This window comes from Hirundo rustica, chromosome 22 (assembly GCF_015227805.2).
Source record: "Hirundo rustica isolate bHirRus1 chromosome 22, bHirRus1.pri.v3, whole genome shotgun sequence".
Lineage (NCBI taxonomy): Eukaryota > Metazoa > Chordata > Aves > Passeriformes > Hirundinidae > Hirundo > Hirundo rustica.
The window spans coordinates 598,067-619,726 of NC_053471.1; the positions used below are offsets into that span (position 1 = coordinate 598,067).

Genomic DNA, 21,660 nt, shown 5'->3' on the forward strand with positions numbered 1-21,660 from the left:
ACGCCGGGCTGACCAGCAGAGCCAAAAGAGGCACTTTGGGGGGGGGGGGGGTGAGGGCATGGCCTGCCATATTATGGGGTACACACAGTACCCCAAAAATAGGGACCACCAAAGAAAGGCTTGCTTGGCCCAGCTGCTGTGAAACCCCAACATTTGGCTAAATGACCCCCCCTGCCAAATGAGTGGTTTTATAGCCCCCACTCATGTTTGGGGTTTTGAGGACCCCCTAGATATTGGAGACCCGTCCCCCACTGTAGCGATAAATAAACCTTTATTTTATACAGGACTCAAGGGAAACACAAACACAAGTTTGGGAGGGTGTGAAAAAATATTCCTTCCCCTCCTCCCAGTTCCAGCCTCCGACCCATTCTGGAACTTTTTTCCCTAAAATAAAAGGGGGAGGGGGAGCTCCACTTTGGGGTTACCCTGGATTTGAGTCCCCTCTTTTCTGGGGGGAAGGGGATGATGCTGGGGTTGGACCCACTCTTCATTTTGGGGTCATGGCAGAGGGGGGGGCCCTTGTGGTGCATCAAAAAAACACAAGGGGTTTTTGGGGTGACAGAGATTGTCTGGAGGGGGGCACATCCCAATTTTTTGGGAGGTCCTCCCCAAATCCTGCACCGGGGACGATGGCTTCAGCTCCTGGCACGGGAGGGGCACACAGAGGGGGCGAAGCGGTGACACCCCCCGCGGGTGGGGGGGTGACTATGAGCCCTGTGGGAGGGACATCAGTGAGGGCACCCCAATGTGTGCACCCCCATACCGCACTGCTGGAGTCGGTGGAGGAGCCTCACCGGGTTATGGAGGGGCTGCTCCAGCTGGATTTTGATCTCAGGGCAGGGGGCGTCAGGCGGGCGACGGCCTGGGGGAAAGCGGGGGGTCATGAGCACCCCGAGGGGTCCCCCAGTCCCACGGCGCCCCGACCCGGGCGTGCTGGGCTACCTGGGGGCGTCCCGGGGGGGTCATCCGGCCAGGGGGTGTCAGTGAAGGCGTCGCGGTGGCTCCCCGAGGGCGAGCGGCTCTCCTGCAGGGGCGGGGCGGGGTCAGAGAGGCGTTGTCCAGCCCGGACTGCCCCTCCGGAGCCCTGCCCGGACCCCCGCCCGGGCTCCCCGTACCCGTCCCGGCTCGCCGGGCTCCTCCGCGGCGCTGCCGAAGCTGCTGGCGCTGGAGGAGGAGCGGGAGAAATCCGGCGGCTCCGGCTTCTCGGCCCTGCCAGGGACAGTCCCCAAGGCCAGGGACAGTCCCCAAGGCCACAACAGGCTGGCACCGCGCCTCGTGGCCACCACCGTGGCCCGCTGCGATGCTGTGCTGGCCCCGGGATACCCTGTCCCCACACCACCCCGACCAGGACACTGGATCCTCTCGTCACCCTATCCCTGGCATGTCCCTGTCCCCACCCCATCCCTGGGAGGTCCCATCCCTGTGCCACCCTGTCCCCATGTCTCTTGTCATCATACCAACCTGTCCCCATGCCATGTGTCCCTGTGCCGCCCACCTTCATGCCAACCTGAATCCAAGCTACCCGAGCGCCACCCCACAGCCCCCTGCCACCTTGTCCTTGGGACATACAGACCCTGTGCCACTCAGCCCCTGGGTGAACCTGTCCCTGTGACACCGTCCTTCTGGTGTCTCATCCCCATGCTGCCCTGTGCCAACCGTCCTGGTGCCACCTTGTCCTGGTGTCATCCCATGCCTGTGCCACCTCACCCCGAGGTCACCCTGGCCCACTGCACTCCTTTGCTGTCCCATCCCTCCAGTCCCTGTGTCATCTTCACATTGCCGTGTCCCAGTGCCCATCCCTGTGCCACCCCATCTTGGTGTCACCCTGACCTGGAGCTGCACTATCCCAGTGTCCTCCAGTCCCCGTGTCACCCTGATGTCACCCTGTCCCCATGTCACCTTGGGGTCACCCCATACCGGTACCACCCTGGCCCCTTGCCACACCATCCCAGTGCCTTCCAGCCCCCATGTTCTCCCACCCCAGTGTCACCCCATTCCAGTGCCCGCCTGTCCCCGTGTCCCCGATCCCGGTGCCAGCTGCGGGACCTGTCGGGGTTCCGGCGGCTCTCGGGGGAGCTGTGTGTGGAGCTGGAGCCGTCGGCGGCTGCGGGGCCGTCCCTGCGGGGAGGCGACGGCAGTGAGGTGACAAAGGGAGGTGACAGCGGGAGGGGACAGCGGTGGTGGCGGTACCGGCGCTCACCTGCCGGCCGGCGCCTCCTGGATACTCTCAATGCCGATGGCGCTGGAGCGGCGGGAGCCGAGGGGGCCCGGCCGCCGCCGCGACGGGCTCTTCCCGGGTACCAGCAGGGCCTGCGGGGCGCCGTTAAGCGGGGGGACACCGGGGACCGAGGGGACACCGAGGGGGAACAGGGAGGTACCCACCTCTTCCACCGAACCCAGCCCGATGGCGCTGCCGCGGCGTCCCCGGCGGCTCCCAGGCACCAGCAGCGACTGGGGGCGGCAGAGCGTCACCGACCGGGGACCACGGGAAGGGGGGAACCGGGCACCCGCGGGGGAACCGGGCACCGGGTAGGGCGGAGCCAAGGGCGCGGTGGGACGGGCTTGAGTTAGGGGCGGGGCTTAACACGGGGGCGGAGGTGAATTGGGCGGGGCTTATGGCGATGGGGGCGTGGCTGCCCGGGGTGCGGTGTGTGGAGAAAGGGGCGGGGCTTCCGGCCACGGGGCGGGGCCGGGCCATGACGGGGCGTGACCTGGACTGGGCGCGGCCTCAGCCACGCCCGGAGATCGGCTGCGCGCGCAGGGGGCGGGGCCGAGATCCGGGGGCGCGGGCGGTGCTGAGGGGGCGCGGCCCGGGCGGTGGCGCGGAGGGGCCCAGGGAGGGGGCGGTGCTGAGGGGGCGCGGGCGGCGCTGAGGGGGAGCGGGCGGCGCTGAGGGGGCGCGGGCGGTGCTGACGGGGAGCGGGCGGTGCTGAGGGGGCGCGGGCGGTGCTGAGGGGGAGCGGGCGGCGCTGAGGGGGCGCGGGCGGTGCTGACGGGGAGCGGGCGGTGCTGAGGGGGCGCGGGCGGTGCTGAGGGGGCGCGGGCGGTGCTGAAGGGGAGCGGGCGGCGCTGAAGGGGCGCGGCCCGGGCGGCGGCGCGGAGGGGCCCGAGGAGGGGGTGCGGCCGCGCAGGCCTCAGGGCGGGGCTGAGGGCGGTGCGGAGCCCCCCCGCAGCACCTTGAAGGACTCGAAGAAGCCCGGGGCGGTGCCGCCGTTGTCGGGGCGCTCGTCGTCGGGGCCGAGACCCAGCATGGCCTGGCTGCGCGCCTGCAGCTCCTCGTGCAGCGTCTCCAGCAGTGCCGCCCGCGTCCGCTCCTGCGCACCAGCCCCGCACTCCTGCGCCCACGCGAGACCACCCGGCCCCGCACCCACCCCCTCCGCCCAGCCCCGCAGGACTACAGGACTCGCCTAGGACTAACCCTGCTGCGCCCACGCCAGCCCATCCCGCACCACACGGCCGCACCCACGGGAGACACACACACCCCCACCCGCCCCCGCAGCGCTGCCACCCCGCGATCCCTTCTACCTCGGGCACCACCCTCCCGCCCGGACCGGGACCCAGCCCCTGCCCGCCCCCGCGCAGCCCCCGCGGTGCGAACAGGTCCCACAGTGGGCACGGCACCCACATCCACAGCCTCGTGCTGTGCCCCACGACTTGCCCGGCCCCTCTGGGTGCCCCCCAGCACCCCGCGCCCCCTGTGCCCGCACCTCCAGCTTGGCGAACTTCTCGGCCCGGTAACAGGCATACTCGGCATTGATGAGCTTCGTCAGCAGGAACTCCTGGAACTCGGGGCCCTGCGGGGTGGGGGCGGCCCTGGGTGGGTGCGTGGGTGGATGGGTGTCACAGGGACTCCCCAGCGACACCCACGGGCACTCACCTTCCTGAAGACGGCGGGGTCAGGCAGCGGCGGGCCGAAGAAGGGCACGTCGTCACGGGCAGTGACAGAGACCTGTGGCGGGTGGGGGGGGTGACGGGGCACCCTGCGGGCCCCCGTGGGGATGAGGACATCGAGGCACGGGAGGATACCTTGTAGAGGGTGCCCTGGGTGCCCCCCTGCTCCAGCTGCACCACCACGAAGGCGTGGAGGAAGTTGGAGGCAATCATGTCGGGGACGAAGGGTGTATTCTCGTCCTGGAAGACGACGGCCACGATGTCGTTGCCGATGTGACGCTTCCGCTGCAGCTGTGGGGACAGGTGGGATGCACAGGGGGGACATAGGGGATGCGGGCGGGGGGCACAGCAGGACATGAAGGACAGAGGGGGGGGTCACACCAGAGGCGTCAAAAGGAATGAAAACCCCTGTGCCCCGTAGATGCACTCCAGCACCCATGGGTGCTCCATCAGCCCCCTGGGTCCCACACTTCCCCCCTGGCACCCATAGGTGCCTTACCAGCCCTCTGCATCCCAAAGATGTTTCCTTACATCCATGAGTACCCTGCTGTATCCTGAGCCCCACAGATGTCCACCACCACCCATGGGTGACCCAGGAGTCTCCTCCATTCCATGGGACATGCCCAAAGTCCCAACAGCCCTTCCATCCCATAGCAGTGCTCCAGAACTACCTCCAACCCCTGTTCTCAAGCACCCAAGTGTCCCCCTTGTTCCCCCTCCTTTCACCCCCCAGTACCCATGGGTGCCCCAGGAGCCCCTGCCCGCCATAGACAGCCCCCAGCACCCATGGGTGCTGACCTGCTGGGCATCGCCCTCGGTGTAGGGCAGTTTGGTGGAAACGTGGAACATGATCTCCTTGTCACGGAAGTGGCAATAGACCGACTCGCTGCCTGTCTGTCCGTGGGTCACGTCCAGCCCCCCTCGGAACCTGCGTGGGTGGGTGGGTGAGTGGGTGACACAGGCACCCTGACGCTGTGGGTCCTTCCCCCGCATCCCTTCACGCACCCCTTGAAGTCCCGCAGCTGCACCCGCTGACCCAGGATGTCGAGGAATTCGGCAAAAGCCGGGCTCTCCTCCGTAGTACCAAAAAGCTCCTCCTCGGAGGTCTGCAGTGGGGTGGGGATGGGTGTCAGCACCCACCCAGAGACTCCCCCCACCCTAACCCCCACCCATCCCACACCATACCTGCCCCAGTTTTTGGTAGATGACCCCAAATTTGAAGTGGTTGCTGAGCACATGCTCGTCAAAGGCGAGGATGAGGCGGGATGCCTGCAGGTGGGGAGGGGTCAGAAGTTGGGGAGGGGCACCCATGGGCAGCCATGTGCCCTGTCCCTGCACCCCGTTCACCTTGGGATAGAGCACGGGGTAGAAGCGATCCACATTGATGTCCTCGCATACCAGCTGTGGGAAGAAAGACTGTTTCCATGGGGGTTTGAGGCTAGGGGCCACCCGTGGGTGCTGCTGGGAGGCAGGGTCACACCCACCTTGGCCATCTGCACCACATTGGGGAACTCTGCCAGGCAGGAGATGGGCACCACATCATGCAAGGTGCGGGCACGGGTGCTGCAGAGCAAGGAGGGGTCAGGGGGTCCCCCTCAGGGGATCAGGCAGCTCCCATGGGTGCCTCCTACACCCCGCTCACCGCAGCAGCAGGTGGAGGTGCTCCTGCTCGTCGTACTTGAGGGAGAAGACGAGGTGTCCCAGGGCCGGGTCCAGGGAGTAGTAGTTGAAGTGCTCCTTTGGGAAGGAGCCAAGCAGCCATGGCCAAGGGTGCTCACCCTGGGGGCCCTCGTGCCATGGGACACCCAGATCCATGAGCACCCACATCCATGGGGTACCCACACCCATAAGCACCCATCCCCATGGAGCATCAGTATGTGTGAGCACCTGTACCCACAGGGCACCTACGCTCAGTGAGCCACACGCACCTTGGGGCATCCAGGTCTCATGTCCATGCAAACCTATGGAGAGCTGATGTCCATGGGCACTCATGCCAGGGGCCCTCCTGCCCATGGAGACTCAACACCCTCCTCCTTGACCACCCATCCCATGGAGCACCCATGTCCACAAGCAGCCACGTACCAAAGCACCTGTGTTTATGAGGACTCCACGTCCTTCCATACCCATGGAGAAACCACCCCAAGCACTCTTGTGACGAGGCAGCCAAGCCCAGGGATACCCACATCCATGAGCACCCATGTCCATTGACCCATAGGGCTCCCATATCCATGGATACACACACCCACATCCATGAGCACCCATGTCCATTGACCCATAGGGCTCCCATATCCATGGATACACACACCCACATCCATGAGCACCGTGAACATGAGTACCCCTGCCACGGGGCTCCCATACCCACAGACACCACACCCACCTCCACTAACACCCGAGCTTACAGGCTGTCCGTGCTCCTGCCCACCCATACCCATGGGATATCCCCCCCACCCCAGACCCACACCTGCGGCACCCCAGGGCCTCACCTTGCCCAGGAAATGCTTGCGGTAGATCTTGGCCGTGTGATTGCCCTCCAGCTTTGCCCGGGTGCCAGGTACCGGGGTGAGGGGTGAGTCAGGGGCCCCGCTCAGCTGGTGGTTGGTGCCCTCAATCCAGTAACCCCCAAACTGCGGCAGGAGGATGAGGGGGAACGGCCCCTCTCGGCCCAGCACCTGCACCCACAGCCACAGTGGGAGGGCGCCCACCCACCCAGCCAGTGGCCCTCACACCCCTCTCTGGAGAGGGGTGGGTGCTCTACCTCATGCACGCTGGGGTAGGGGATGTAGTCCTCCTCCGTCTGCAAGACAACGGGGAGTTGACGGCCGCACTGGCACCCATGGGTGGTGGGATGGGTGATGCCCATGGTGGCACTCCAGAGCACTGGTTGCGTGCCCCCCACCCCAACAACACCTACCTTGAGTGGTGGGGGAATGGCATGGCGCTGCTGGGCCATCCTGCTGCCCTAGGGAGAGAGGGGCTGTGGGTGCCTGTTTCCCTACCTTGGGGTGGGCATCCTTGGCTGGGGGCATCCATGGGTGCTTACCTCGGGGTTGGGAGGTGCTGCTGGCTGAAGACGCGTCTAGGTGGTGTGAGGAAGTCCAGGGGGGCCCATGGCGCTTCCTGGGGGAGAGGAGAGCTCCCCCACAGCCCCTCTCCGAGGTGCCCGGCAAGCAGCCTTACCCCTGAAGCCAACTGACGGCAGCGAGCCGAGTGCCACCCTGCCGGTGCCCGGGGCCAGCGGGGCGGGAGCGGCGGGGGGGGGTCACTACATGGGGGTCGCTGAGACCCCCCGGACTCATTGCATCCCCACCCCCGCCCCAAAGGGCGCCCTCTGCCGGCGGGAGGCGGCGGCGCGGGGCAGCACCACGGACAGCGCCGGGACCCCGCAAAAGTGTCCCCGACCCCGTGAAATGTCACCGACCCCGTGTCACCCACCTCGTAAGATGTGATCATGCCCACGCCAGTGTCACCGACCCCGCGCCAGTGCCACCCTCCCCATGAAAGCATCACTGATCCCGAGCCAGTGCCACCGACCCCCTGCCAGTGCCAACCCTCCTCGTGAAACTGTCACTGACGCTGCCACGAGCACAATTTCCGTGCCAATGCCACCGACCCCATGGCCGGGGTCTCTCCCCGTGCGAGAATGATCATTCTCGCGCCAGTGTCACCGGCCCCGTGTAAATGTCTCTCTCCCCGTGCCAATGTGACCGTTCTCATCCAAAAGCCACCGTCCCCATGCAAATGGCACTGTCCCCATCAAACACAGCCCTGGTGCAAATGGGACCCGGCCTTGTGCAAGCACAATGATGTGCAAGCGCGTCCCTGGTGCAAAAGGGACCCTCGTGCAAATGTCTCGGTGGTGTCACCCTGGTGCAAATGGGTCTCGTCCCCGTGCAAAGACAACCCCAGTGCAGGTGTAACCCATCCCCGTGCAAACACAGCCACGGCCAAGCACAGCCCTGGTGCAGGTGTGACCCGTCTCCGTGCAAGTAGGACCCCGCCGTCCCCGTGCCAATGCGACATTGCCACCCGTCCCCGTGCAAACACGACCCTTGCCCGTGCACCCTCTGGGCCGCAGCGTGACCCTGCCGGGCTGGGGGCGACCCCGGGGGTTCCCTATGGCTCCCCGCACCCCCCAGCATCCAGGGTGGGGGGCTGTCCCGGGAGGGGGGGGAGCACTGGGGAGTGGGGGGGCGGGGGGAGACGTTCTAAATGTGGGGGCCAGATTGGAGGGGAGGGGAGGCGGAGGTTGGGTTTTGGGGGACACGGGAGTTAGACTGGCGAGACTGGAACGGGGGGAGCAGATGATGGGGCGCAGGTTTGGGGGTATCCGGGAGGGGCACAGGTTTGGTGAGGGGCAAGTTGTAGGGTGTAATTACGGAGACAACGTTTGGGGGGGAACGGCTTGGGGGGCCAATGGGGGACTCCTCCCTCCCTCCCTCCCCAACCCGGGTCTTTTCCCCCAGGCCCGAAGCATTTCCCCCCCCATCCTCTCCCCCGGTACCGGCAGCGGTGAAGGTCACGGGCGGACGGACCCGCCGGTGCTGCGGCGGGGATGAGGAGACATCCCCAGCGGGGGATTCTCCGGGGGCCCCGCGGTGCCCGGTCCCCGCAGGGCGGCACTTACCGGAGGCGGCGGGGCCGGGCGGTCCCGGAGCGGGGCCGGTACCGAGCGGAGCCGAGCGGGGCCCCGGCGCTCGCTGCCACCGCGCAGCGTCACGTGCGGCGGGGCGGGGCGGCCCCTCCGGGGGCGGCGGGACCGGGCACCGGTACCGGCAACCGGGCACCGCGCCGGGGAACGGCCACGGGCACCGGGAGCGGACCGCCGGCCACGGGCACCGCAAAACGGCACCGGGAACTGGGGATCCCCCTCTCCATCCCTGATGTCACCCCCCCGGACCGCCTGGGTGTCCCCTGCCTCCCCAGCGCCCAGGTTCCCGCAGAGCGTCCCCAAACGTCTCCCTGTCCCCCGGGACCCATCTCCATCCCCCCGGGCGCGGTTGGTACCCGGGTACCGTTCTGCCACATCTCCCCCCAAATTCAGCTCACGGGGTCCCCCTGCGTCTCTCCCTGGGACCCAGAGCCGGCTCCTCCCTTCCCCTCTTCCCACATCCCTGGCTCCCGGCAGACCCCGTTCATCCATAACCCCATCCCGGGTATTCAGGTACCCCACTTCCGTCCCTGGTGCCCGAGCCCCTCCTCCCATACCTCTCCATCCCTGACACCCCAGGAACCCCCTCATGTGTAATTCCCCATTCCTGGTACTCAGAATACCCCCCAGCCTTAACCCCCCCTACTCTCTCACCCCCAGGGTGAGACCCCCACTCCTAACCCCTCACACCTACAGCCCCCCAGCACCCACACCATTCCTGCCCCTCCCATCTCTACTGCCCATCCCCAGCACCCAGGGCCCCCCATCCCCAAGGCCTCTCCTCACCCCACCCCCAGCACCCACCTGCCTCCCCCAGGGGCTCAGGAGGACCCCCAGGGGGAGCTGGCACTGGCACCCGGGAGGGGCAGGGACTGCCCCCAGGGACACAGCAGGTGGGGACAGGGCCAGGGCTCCATGAAACCTGTTCCCTCCCTGTGCAAAGGAGGGGGGATTCCTGCTCCAGCAGGGTCCCTCTTGCTCCCACCCACCCCGCAGTGCCCACGTTCCTTTCTGGACAGCTCCAAGCGGGATTTATGGGATAATCACCTCCACCTTGCTCCAACACCCTCAGCCCACGTGTCCGCACGGTAACGAGGCTGCCACAGCTCCAATGACAACTTTAATCCGATAATATTTGCAAATAACAGACAAAACAGGAATGGGGCCTTGGCTCACACCTTGTTCCTGCATCCTCCATAGGATCCGGCGCTGCCGGAACTGCCACAGCCCTGGAACACCCCACAGGATTCCTTCCCACAACAGTGTGAGCTCAAGGAAGAGACTTTTTTATATATAACATTAAAAAAAATTAACAGCAACTTGAAAAGATGGAATTTCCAAGGAATATGTACACAAGTGAGTGCTTCAGGTTGGGAAGAAAAGCCTCCTGTGGTGTTGGCACGGAATTTGCCAGGTCTATACCTTGGGAAAGAATCCACGGGTTCAAACTGCCCCCCCAAAAAATGACTTTTTAGGAAATTTAGAGCCCCTCAAATGCTGCTGCTTCACCCCCAAACCCAGCAGGGACAAGGGAGCTGCTGGGCAAAGAGCAGCTGGAATTCTTCACATAAAACACTGGAGTAAAACACTGGAAATAAAACATTGGGAATCAAAACTAGTGGGGTTTTGGGGATGAAATTTGTGGCCCCCACCCTCTTCTTGCACCCCAAATTCTGGCAAATGTTGAAAAAAATAAAACTGATCTGATCTCTGCATTGTATTTCTTTGTGGAAACAAAGGAAAAGGTTGGAAAGGAAGAGGATCTCTAATAAAGAGATCTCTCAGCAGTGACCAGTGTGGATCAGTTTGGAAGTGGGATATTATTTCCTGCTAAATATTAATGGGGGGAAACTTTCCTGGGAGATTTAAAAAAAAAAATCAAAAAATTAGTGCATTGCTGAAAAATGAGGAGAGAGGAGTAAGAAAACCTCTTCCCATGGGAAACACAGCATCCACCTGCACTCCCTCACCAGCTCCAACTGCCCTGAGCCAGGAACACTCCCAGCAGCACCAGACGGGAGGAAAATGTTCTCCAGAGTCATTAAAATATCCCAAATTTCTAAAAAAACCCACAGTTCCCGGAGCCCAGGTGGTTACTGGATTGTCCAAGGGACGGAAGTGAGGGCAGAAAGATGTGGAGAGGGGGCAGCTCCCAGCCCCTGGGAGGGTTCGGGAGAAGATCCCAGCTTCCATTTTGGGTTAAGTAAATGAAGTTTTGTTGTCTGAAAGCGCTAGCCATTCCTCATGAAGTCACAGTTCCTGTACTTCCATGCTGGACTGAAAGCGTATGAGCGGATCAAAGACAGGATTATCCTAAAAAGTTACTGGAGAACCATCGGGATGGTCTGGATCTACTGGATCATGACCCCTCTGTGGCCGGGCCAGGGGACACACAGGGCCACCCCTCGTCCCCAAACACACCAACTGCTGCTCAACTTCCCAACCTTCCTGTTTTTTATTAAATAAACCCGGGAACGTTGTCCTGAAGCAGGATGTCCTTCAGTGCAATCTGCTTTGACATAAGGCATTTGTTTTGTTTCTTGGGGAGCAAACATCTCATGATGGATTTTTGCCTTCTGGAAGAGTCAAAAAGTACAGTATCCACCTGTTTTTATTCTTTTAATGCCCTACCATGTGACAAATCCTCTTCCCTTCCGGTCGCTCCTCTTGGAAAACCATCAGTGGCCAAGTAAACCAGTCCCTGGGAAGGAAAGACACCACTAGGAGATGAGGAGGGAAATGGGATGGGGGTGGGATTCATGCGAGGGGATACGAAGGGGACAAAACACCTGGACTCACCTTTAAATCCCTCTTCAGGCATACAAACTGGCATGGAAAGGGAAGGAAGGCGTTAGAAGTTGCTCTGAGGATGCCATAGTCAGTGACAAGGAAGTGTCACAGCCCCCATCTTCCACCTTCCCAATCCAAATCCTTGGCCACCGACCCAAGCCCAGCCCTTCCCCACCCCTCTCACCTTGCATAACGTCGTCCATGGCCGCGTAATCCGCGATGGGCTCATCGGCCTGGAAAGGACATGGGGGCAGGAATTAACGAGCGCAGCGAGCCGGGGGATCACGGTTCTGCTCAGGAGAGGAGCAGGGAACGGCTCTCTTACCCAAACACTGGGAACTCGATGGGAGGACTCACTCCCTAATTTAGTCGTGTTTTGGGTTGGTACCCACAAAGCTCAGCAGCCAAATCAGCTATAAAGCACTCTTGGAAATAAAAAAAGGGGGGGTTTCTCCTCCAAAACAATGATAAAAAGGATTTACCTCCTCTAAAACAAAATTAAGGATATTTCTCTTCCAAAACAAAAAAAAAGAGGATTTTCCTCCCCTAACACAAAAAAATATTAAGGCTTTTCCTCCTCCGAAACAAAAGGATATTCCCCTTCCAAACCAAAAAATTTAAGATTTTCCTCCTCCAGAACAAAAAGCAAAAACAAAAAAACCCTCGAGCACCTAAGGATATTTCTTCTCTGAAACAAAATAAGGATTTTCTTCTCCAAAACAAAAAAACAATGAGGATTTTCCTCCCCTAACACAACAAAAAATTAAGGATTTTCCCTCCCCTAACGCAAAAAAAAAAAAATCAAGGATTCTTCTCCAAGCAGCTCCAGGAGGGGCTCACTCTATTTGTCCCCGTTTCCACACACAAGCCCACACGCTGCTCTCGGCTCTCGCCGATCCTGCGGCATTCCTGAATCCCATCCCATCCCATCCCATCCCATCCCATCCCATCCCATCCCACCTTGAGCAGGATGACGGACTCGGGGATGACTCCGAGGCTGCCCAGCGTGGCCGTGTCGTCGCTCAGGATCTTCCCGTCCAGGGAGAGGTTCTGGTCGAAGGGGGCCACGGAGAAGGCATGCATGATCTGGGGGCACACGGACACCTCATCCCGGGAACCACGGCACCTCCCGCCCCAGCACCCGCCCCCACCTCCCGGGGGAGTCAGACCCCCTCCTCTGCGCCCCCTCGCTCCTCGTTTTGTGTTTTCCTCCTCGTTCCTGCAGGAGAGCCTGCCTCACCTGGATTTTCAGCTCTTTCAGGGTCTGGTTGGCTGACACAAGCAGCGCTTTCTCCCCCCGGACCTTCCGGTGCCGTGTGCTCCTCCTGATTCCCTGCTTTTGGTAAGTGATGTAGCTCTGATGGGAGAGCTTCTGGCGTTTCGTGCCACCGTTGGCCTGGAGACGAGGCAAAACGTGAGGAGATGGAGTTGTTTAGGGATAAACACAACCTTCCCAGATCCCAGGGAGGGCAAGCTGGTCATGCGAGGGAAGGCAGGAAGCGATGGAAAACCCTTGGAAAGCCAAATGAAGCATGCAAGTGTGGAGACAATCAAAGGATTTGCCTTCAAAGCTCAGTTCCTAGTCCTAATGCCAGCGTGGGGCATGAATCCCTATCCATATTTAATCTCTCCAAACCCAGCACCGGTATGGTTTCACTATTCAAATGACAATTTAAGACACTTTTCCACTGCCAGTGAGATGCAGACGAGGAGGGTGGTGATCCCATTATGCTGACTCAACAGGATGATACAAAAATCAAGGAACCTGATGGGATTTTTCATCTCTACCTGGTTAAAATCGGGATCTTGCTCCCCCTCTGGCTTGTTTTCCTCCCTTTCCTCTTCAGCTTCCGAGCTGCTCACATTCAGCTCTGGAGCCACGTCCTTCATTACCTGGAGTCATAAAAATCATTCTCCATAACCAACAGCATGCACACGGCCTGTCCCATCATGGCAAACAGCTCCCAGAGACCTCTGGGCGCCACCTCCCTCCAGAGAGCCCAGGAAGAACCCCGGGAGCTGTTCCATGAGTTCTGCAAAGGCTCCCCAACCCTCCCCAGCTGTGTGGAACCTCAGTAGGATTCAGCTCAGGAATCCCCCTCTGTGGAATTGCAGGTGCTTCCTGCCCTCCTCTTCAGGCAAAGGGAAAGTCTCCCGAGCCCCGGGCTGATCCCTTTCCCATCAGCTGGTTGATACAAGTGTATTACAAAAGCCTCAACATGGGGAAAGTATTTTCCGTGAATTAAGACATTTATTCGTCCCTGCAGCAGCCTGGCAGGGACAGTCAGCTTCATTACTTATGGGGTTGGGAGATTGTAAGTAAATGAAATCTAAATAATTTACACAAACACAAAAATAAAAAGGTTGTTCAGGCCAGTGAAAGTCACTCCCGGCATAGATTTGCCTGGATGTGAATTCCCAGCTATGCTGGAACTGGGCTTTGCAAGAGTCCAGGAAACCTGGATGCCAAGAGCTCTCTTCTCCATCATTGTATTTACAATTAATGATGCAATTCCAGCAAACATTCCCCAGAGCCCTCTGAATTCCAGCAGTGCCATCCTCCAATGATTTGATCCGGATGAGGCTTCCCTCTGCAGCACCACGCACGCCAAGGAAGAACCAGGTGGTGCAGAGGAGGGAGGAAAAGGGGTGAGGGGCTGGGAAACACTCCCTGACTTTGCAAAGCCCAGCAGGAAGGGCACAGTGGCTCCCAGTCCTGCTGACAGTGATCCTGGCCAGCATTCCTGCTGCTTCCCATCCTGCCAAGGCTGCCCTGCTACTGGGGGATTTCGTGGGCACGTTCTCGCCCCCTCTCTCCAGCTCCAGCTGCTCCACAAAGAATAGCTCCCTGTTTTTTTGCCAGCCCCACGTGTGAGCACAGTCCTGTCCAGTGCCAGAAAAACACAACACCCAACCCTCTCGTGCACCACAGCCAAGAGGGATTCAGGCTGGGGATTCAGGCTGAAAGCCCGTGGCTGATGGCTCCAGACAGCGCTGCGTGATCCACAGCTCACAACCAAGGCAGGAACCCATCCAGCCTCCAGCTCCCTGCGGCTCCTGGGCTCCAGCGCCTCCCTGGGATTCGCAGGGAGGTGGAAATCAAGGAAAAGAAAAAAAAAAAAACACCAAAGGTGGAGATGGTCTTCATCTGAGCTTGCCCACTTCTGGCTCCCTTCTTAAGAGCTCTAAGGAGAGGATTTTACCAGAACCAGCTCTGGGTACTTGGAAAAACAGTTCTAGAGCTGATCCTAACACTTAAGATTAGTAAAAACAAAATTCACAGCTTCGGGGGATCCTGAGAACCATCTCCAAGTTCATTTTCTCACCAGCACTGAGGGGAAGAGCTCATTTCTATCCAGGAATAAAAATGTCACTTGAGCAAGAAGAAAGGAAATGACAAATATTGGAGGGGGAGGAGAGCAGGTAGAGCCTAGGAACACAGCTAAGACACAGATAACAGCTGGGAGCATCCCTGAAAACACAAAGGATTTGGTTTGGCAAAAGGAAGCCTCGAGAAGATGGAATTTTCAGAGCCACAATGTCCCAATTTCCTGGTTTCACCGAAGCTGCCCAGAGCTGCAGAGCGGGGGATTTCTGCCCTCACCACCACCACAGACCAGCAGGATCCCCACCAGTCCTGAGGACATGGGAGCTGTGATAGCCCCCTCGGGGCATTCCTGGGGTGCCTGGAAGCCAGGCTGAGTAGGGATGGGGGAGAGTCCCTACCTTTTTATTATCCACCACTTTGTGGATGTAGATGGTGGCCTGGGTGTACTCGCGCAGGTCCCGCTGCTGCTGGCACAGGAGCCCTTCCCGGCATTCGGGGCACAGCTCTGGGCAAACACCAAGGGAAAAAGCATTTCATTGTTCCAGCTCCTCAGAGTCCCCAGTGCAGGGCCTCTCACTGCTAACTGAGTGAATCACATCAAATCCCAGAGCAGTTTGGGTTGGAAGAGACCTTCAGGACCATCATCCCACCCCCTGCCATGGGTAGGGACACCTTCCACTATCCCAAGTTGCTCCAGGCCTTGGACATGTCCAAGGATGGGGCAGCCACAGCTTCTCTGGGCACCCTGTGCCAGGGCCCATCCCTCATAGCCAAGAATTTCTCCACAATACTCCAAGTCCCTCTGGAAGTGGGAAGCCATTCCCTGTGTCCTGTCCCTCCATCCCTTGTCCCCAGTCCCTCTCCAGCTCTCCTGGAGCCCCTTTAGGTGCTGGAAGGGGCTCTAAGTTCTCCCTGGAGCCTTCTCCTCTCCGGGTGAGCACCCCCAGCTCTCCCAGCCTGGCTCCAGAGCAGAGGGGCTCCAGCCCTGGAGCAGCTCCATGGGCTCCTCAAGACTCACTCCAGTGGCTCCACATCCTTCCTGTACTTAAGACTCCAGAGTTGCACCCAGTGTTGCAGGGGGGGAATCTGCCAAGCCCTGTGTTTTCCACTGACCCCCTCAGACTGCAGTTTTTATCCCCAGGGAGGTGATCCCAGGAGCAGAGGTCACTCACGGGGCTCAGAGGTGTAGCAGACGCCCTCAGGGCCGGCCCCAGCTGCCTGTGTCCGGGTGATTTTGATGACGTGATCCACAACGAAGAGTTTTTGGATCCTCTCCCACTCGCTGGGCCATATCAGAGCTATACTGTGCAAAGGAACAGGCAGGTGCTTTATGACATGAAAAAGCCAAGCCCTGAACTCCCAAAAAATCCTCCCTCTTTGGCTTGTTGGTCTGTCAATGAAAGAAAAATTGCAAAATCCATCCAAAAGCCAGCTACACGGGAGGGCATGTACACTCAGATAACAGCAGCCTGTGATTAGTGACACGGCTGTGCTCCTGTCATGCCGGAGGGAGGGATGGAGGAGGAGAGGAGTGGAAGATTTCCTACTTTTAGTGCTGCATCACTGCAGAAGCAAGGCTATGGAGCATGAAGTCCAGCCCTGCAGCTAGCACTCTGGGGGGGAAGGCTCACGGAAAGCAAATTGTAAGGAAGCAGGATGTTTCTGCGTCCTGGCCAGATCCAGGGTGGTTATTGTCAGGAATAAACCAAGCTGAAGGAAGCTCATTTTCCCTGACCCAGCATCCTCCAACAGTTTAAGTCTTGCCTTGCAGGAAGGCCGAGGTGGCTCTGAAAAAGCCTCGGTGGTAATTTTGAGGGAAAGGATTACTCCTCATCTTGCTGTGGCTCAGCAGCAAGAGCATTCCTTAGAGAATGTTCTCCCAAGGCTCCTGGCAAAAGGGAAGTGTACAAAGGGAAGAAACTCACTGTTTGGAGTCTTCTTTGGTCATGGAAGCAAAGGTGAACATGAGCCCCCCGTGGGGACAGAGCAGGACATTGTTTGCTATGGAGGACATGGGGTTGCAGCGCGTTGGCCTCCTGCAAAAGGGAAGAGGTTTAGAAAGCTGGATCGGGTTATCCCACCAAAACCCTCACAACTCTTCAGGAAGCCAGGAAGAAATCATAGGTGAGTATTTACACAAAGCATTCCAACAAGAAATAGTAACTACTAGTGATGAGGAAATCAGATCTGCATTCCTCTGTGGTGCAGAATGACTGTCCAGCAGAGATTTCCATCTCCAGCCCAAGCGGTGACCTCTGGGATACAGCTCCAGACAGATGAAAAAACTAATCAGGTTACCAGCTAATCCGACCAGCTGATTAACACACAGCAAACGAGGAAATTAGTGTATTACAATTGATACAAGTCCTGCAAAAATCAGCTTCATTGTTTCCATGAGCTCAGTGCGCTGGAAAGCAAAACATTACCTACAGCCCCCAAAACAAGAGATAAAAACCACCAAAACCCTCCAGCCAAGTTACCTGACAAATTTCCTCCATTCTTCTACAAAGAACTGCGAAACAATATACAGCTCATCCGTCTCCTGGGGGAAAAAAGGAAGAAAAAGGATCTTTTTAATGAACCCAACAACGACTGTTCGGTTTTTCAGCAGCGCTCGCTCCCTTCAAGACCTCGGTGCTGCTTTACCATGACAACTCCATCCAAGTGGGCTGCGAAAGCCAAGGAAAATAATTTCGGATCAGGTACTAAGAACTGCCATTACTAATCTTGTGTTTATTACAAGTTACTTGAGCTTTTGATCCAATTACTTTTAATTCCCAGTGGGAAAGGGCATTTCCCTGGAGGAGCCAGGACTCCCCAGCGCTGTTTCTCTTGCTGGGTACTCAGCATCTGAAGCGGGTGAATCCCTGCACTCCCACAGGCGTGGGGTGAGACAACCCCAACACCCCTCAATTGTTTCCAACGTCAAAATCCACATTTTTTTCCTTTTGGTAGCAGCAGGGATACAAAACCACAGCTGTGCACCAAATGAGACATTGTATTTGGGATAATCTGTGGGTTTTTTGTCCCAATCTTCCATTAGATTGTTTGCTCCTGGACAGTAAGTCACCCAGGGCCCAAGAGCTGGTGGACAAAATTATTTCCATGCTCTCCTTTACCCACACCCCTTTCCCAAAGACACATTTAAGGGCTTGCTCCATCTTTTTGTAGGAAAACTCAGCACACCTGAGGAATATATATACACATACATATATATACACTTTTAAATCTCCCTTCATCTCTTGATTTCTGCTTGTTTTTCACTCTGTTTTCCTCCCCAAACCTCAACTTCTTTGGATCAGGAAAACTCCAAAGGCTTGAGGGAAAGGCCCTCAGCTCTCTTCTACAAGGCTCCCTTGGGAAATTAAAAGGGAAAGAAGGATAAAAATAAAAAGAAGGATGTAACCCTACTTGTGGAGACACTCCTATGTCTGACCCACAGTGATGAGCTCCAACTTCACACTCTCCAGCTCCAAAAGCAAATCCAACCAGCTACAACCTCAACCACCACTGGCAGGACCTGGACCTCCCCAGCACAGCATGAAAGAAAAACTCCTTTTAAACCATTTTGGGTTTCCTTGATTCCAAGTCATGGGTCTGTGTTGCCTCAGTTTTTATTCCAGGCTGGAGCAGCAAGGGATGGAGGCAGACATCTGCCAATGCACCTTGGCAGGATTGTAGAGTCAACCATTAATCAGCACCATGAGACTCCCAGGAGCCAAGGACTGGGAGCCAACAGCTCCTTCTGGGCACCTCAAATCCCCAAGAATTCCTGCAGAAGCTGCTAGGAGAGGGGTTTGCACAGCCACCGCTGCTCTTTGGAGGGCTTCAGCATTTTGGGAAGCTCCTGAGCTTTTGGGACACAGCATAATGCTGGAGCACACCTGAATTTTGCCCAAGCAGCAGCAAAAGGTGGTGGTGGGGCAAAGTTCCGGTGCGTTCCAGCACCCTCCTGCACGGGAGAGCTGTGGGAAGAGCTGTGCTGTTTCCGTCCCTCCGGGGATGGACACGACCGTGACAGCGACACCGTCACTGTTCTCTCCCTGACTGCGGGCAGCCGCAGCTCCCTGGCACACCAGCCATGGCCGGGGCTCTGCAGGGCTTCGTGCCAGCACGGCTAATCCAGGGAAATCAACCTCAGCACAACACAAGTGAGAGCTCTGCTGGCACCCACTGAGGGCAGTGACTGCATATGGAATGGTTTGGCTTGGGATCTCCTTCCACACCCCTGCCATGGCAGGGACACCTCCCACTATCCCAGGTGCTCCAAGCCCCGTCCAACCCGGCCTTGGACACTTCCAAGGATGGGGCAGCCACAGCTTCTGTGGGCAGAGAGGGAATAAAGCCGATAAAAGCCTCTCCCAAGCCTGGCTGCATTCCCTGATCCCCCTCCTTCCCTACCTGAGGCCAGCTGCCCAGGCAAGGTCTGCATTTATCGTGGAACAGGTTCTGGAGAGAAGTCTTCTGCTCACTGGCCATCATCTTATGCAGAGCTTCGTTTTCCTCCCCTTCACGCTCCAAAATCTGCAGGAAACAGTCAATCACATCCCAGCCCCCATTCCCAGCTGCTACTAAAGGTGACTTTATTCTCCTCCATGGCACAGGGCTGTGTTAAAAAGGAAAACCAGAAATACAACCAGTATTTACAGTCAACAAAAGGGGAGTATTTGGCAAATACCTTGCACTGGGAACAGCACTCTTTGTTATTTGGGAATTCGGGGGCTTTTGGAAAATATTGCTTGAGTTTCTCCCAGGCTTCCTTGGAAACCACCCTCCGCTCATTTTCAGAGATGCACAGGTCACCTGCAGGGAGAGAATCAAGGAAAGGCTTTGATCACAACATGCTCAGGGATGTTTTGCAGCCCTTGATTGACGAGATTACAAGGAACAAACACGGGGAAGAAATCCACATATTTATCAGCCAACACCACGTCAGCAAAAACCAGCGAAGTCACCTTCAACTCCTTCCTTTACACAGAGAATAATAATGGTGTGAGTTTAATTCATAAAAGTGCCCTTTAGATTTCCAAGGTCATGGCCTCAGCAGCTGAGCGAACACAAGTAGAGACGTGGGGAAAAGCCAGAGGGCACAGGGCTACTGGTTTGTGATCCCGGCTATCCACAGCTGCATCCTCATGCTGACCCCATTTGCTCAGGCCCAGGGTAATACAGGTTCCTGTGTCCCATGAAACCAGGTGCCTTCCACATCCTTGAAAACCCCAAATTCCCACTGCAGAATCTCAGTACAGTTTCATGTGCCCTATCCACGCACCTAAAAATGTGGAAAGGGAAGATTTTGCACCCTAAATCTGCTCTGGGGAATAACTGGATGTGACGATAGCAAGCAAGGTTTACCAGCTACCCCCCAGAACACTTATTTATCCATCAGGATTATTTATCCTGGTATCAGGGTTATCTCTCAGGCAGCTCCAAGATCCCAACAAAGATTTTAGGGAGCCATTTGTGCCTGTTGTGTCAGGGGTGGAAGCAGGAGGCGCGCTCAGGCACTGGGACACCACGTGCACAATGACACGTGCTGGCCGGATAAACAAGACTTGGAAAAATGGGAGAAGGCTCCAGGAGCTGACCAGCTGCCCACTTGCAGGGTTGCTGATGGCCAAGAGGAAAACACAACCACATCTCCCTCGGAGACAGCAGCTGGGAAATCCCTGTGCAGGGAAAAACACGAGGAGCAGCCGTTGCAACACCGGGATGCGAACCGGATTTGGGAATATCCATGTCTCGGTGGGGACTGCACCAGCAAGAGAGAAGGAAAACAGCAACTGTGGGGTCCAAAGGGCACAATCCTTTATTATCTGCTTTTCTATAGCCTGGAGAGCTGCAGGGAGAGGAGAGGAACTCCTTCCTCCCCACCCTCCGGCAGCTCTTTAACATGACAAGCAGCTTCTCAGGCCTACCAGCTCGCTCCAAGGCAAGCCTGGAATTTGGCCAGCCGTGAAGAGGAAAAAATAGCAATGCTCCTCTCCTGCTTTTCCTCTAATAAACAAAGGTCGGGCCTTGATGCAGCACTTGGCCACTTGAGCTTCAACCAACAAGGCCAAGTGGCTCCGGAGCTTGGCCCGGGAAGGTGCCCAGAGCCAGCGAGGACGGGGGAAAAAAGGAGTTTGTACAAATAAGTGCCTTGACACCACATGATTAATGAAAACAAATTAATATGGAGAGCGGAAGAGGTCGAAAAATCAGCTCTGGGCATGCAGGGCACAAGTGTTTTGCCATCTGGAAGATGAACCCAACCGCTGCTGACCCTGCTTCTCACTCCCAGCATCCAGGGACACGTTTTGGGCATGGACATCAAAGTAGGCTTAACTTGGTATCTGGAAAAAATTCACTGGGATCAGGCAGCTACTGGAGAGCGAGGAATTGCAGCAGGGATGCAAAGGGAGCTGCGAAGGGAACGCCCGGCTGGCATTCCTGGAGGCCAGCCAGCCCTCCCAGATCCAGCACGGCCTTTCCCAGAGCCTACCATGGAGGCAGGAACCTCCTCCAGCAACCACAAAATTAAGGCTGTAGGAACAAGACTACAGATTTGCTGATCCACTCCAGAGGGAATTTTTCAAGGTGGAAAGCTTGTTTTCCATGAGTAATCAGAGGTTAACTCAAGAAACAAAACCTGCCCTGCCAGCAGCCCCCTTATTTCGTATTGTTTATTCTGCTATGACCCCCAAGTCACAGATCAACCAGCAATTTAATACCATACATTTTCCAAAGGCCTACTGGCCTATTTGTTATCGTGTCTGGCTCCATAAATGTTCTGTCCCCACGCTCCATGCTTTTATTGAACAGCAGCAGCCTTGAGGCAATGGGAAATGCAGCGTTCAAGGCACTGAGTAACAGCTAAAATCGTGACAAAATGCTTAAACGCTCTGCTGGAAAATGAGATTTCTCAAGCCTTACTTCAGGTTCTTGACTAGCTCTGATGACAGGAGGTGTGTGGCTAATTTATGCCATTTTTCCTTCTGTTTGAGATAAGATGGAGCCTCCC

The 21,660-nt window shown here is 57.7% G+C and overlaps 2 protein-coding genes across 6 annotated transcripts in view; both read right to left on the minus strand.

The window, feature by feature from the left end:
- Window positions 1-251: 251 nt before the first annotated feature.
- On the minus strand, window positions 252-8,594 carry RAP1GAP (RAP1 GTPase activating protein). 4 transcript variants are annotated; one of them, XM_040084458.2, is made up of 21 exons: window positions 8,516-8,594; window positions 6,932-7,008; window positions 6,803-6,850; window positions 6,647-6,685; window positions 6,375-6,560; window positions 5,534-5,628; window positions 5,376-5,454; window positions 5,239-5,292; window positions 5,077-5,160; window positions 4,897-4,997; window positions 4,690-4,819; window positions 4,027-4,182; window positions 3,878-3,949; window positions 3,708-3,794; window positions 3,177-3,314; window positions 2,201-2,451; window positions 2,047-2,118; window positions 1,116-1,209; window positions 943-1,024; window positions 795-862; window positions 252-714 (listed from the first exon to the last, which is right to left on the minus strand). In XM_040084458.2, exons 3-21 carry the CDS (start codon window positions 6,839-6,841, stop codon window positions 706-708), a joined length of 1,836 nt encoding a protein of 611 aa, XP_039940392.1. In that variant the 5' UTR covers window positions 6,842-6,850; window positions 6,932-7,008; window positions 8,516-8,594; the 3' UTR covers window positions 252-705. The 4 variants fall into 4 exon arrangements, with proteins under 4 accessions (XP_039940392.1, XP_058279289.1, XP_039940393.1 ...); XM_058423306.1 differs by having other exon boundaries at window positions 6,932-7,106; window positions 8,516-8,575; XM_040084459.2 differs by lacking the exon at window positions 8,516-8,594 and adding an exon at window positions 8,393-8,430.
- A 1,043-nt stretch (window positions 8,595-9,637) lies between these two features.
- USP48 (ubiquitin specific peptidase 48) overlaps window positions 9,638-21,660 on the minus strand; it is a 30,203-nt gene continuing 18,180 nt past the window's right edge. Inside the window, exons 16-27 of one of the 2 annotated variants that reach the window (XM_040084470.1) lie at window positions 19,336-19,460; window positions 19,059-19,181; window positions 17,138-17,199; window positions 16,583-16,693; window positions 15,830-15,960; window positions 15,056-15,162; window positions 13,118-13,222; window positions 12,570-12,725; window positions 12,290-12,415; window positions 11,514-11,562; window positions 11,339-11,365; window positions 9,638-11,240 (exon numbers count right to left, since the gene is read on the minus strand). In XM_040084470.1, coding sequence (XP_039940404.1) covers window positions 11,218-11,240; window positions 11,339-11,365; window positions 11,514-11,562; window positions 12,290-12,415; window positions 12,570-12,725; window positions 13,118-13,222; window positions 15,056-15,162; window positions 15,830-15,960; window positions 16,583-16,693; window positions 17,138-17,199; window positions 19,059-19,181; window positions 19,336-19,460 — 1,145 coding nt within the window. In that variant the 3' untranslated portion in view covers window positions 9,638-11,217. The remainder of the gene's footprint in view (window positions 11,241-11,338; window positions 11,366-11,513; window positions 11,563-12,289; window positions 12,416-12,569; window positions 12,726-13,117; window positions 13,223-15,055; window positions 15,163-15,829; window positions 15,961-16,582; window positions 16,694-17,137; window positions 17,200-19,058; window positions 19,182-19,335; window positions 19,461-21,660) is intronic. The other variant, XM_040084471.1, reaches the window with a different exon arrangement.

What these genes read in the sequence shown, in the direction of transcription:
- RAP1GAP (XM_040084458.2), bottom strand. Translation starts at nt 6,841, where the DNA reads ATGGCCCAGCAGCGCCATGCCATTCCCCCACCACTCAAG. An exon ending in CAGCTGCGGGACTTCAAGGG is followed by an intron (nt 4,820 to 4,896) that starts GTGCGTGAAGGG and finishes CCACCCACGCAG; the next exon opens with GTTCCGAGGGGGGCTGGACG. An exon ending in AGCCCGGCGAGCCGGGACGG is followed by an intron (nt 1,025 to 1,115) that starts GTACGGGGAGCC and finishes CCGCCCCTGCAG; the next exon opens with GAGAGCCGCTCGCCCTCGGG.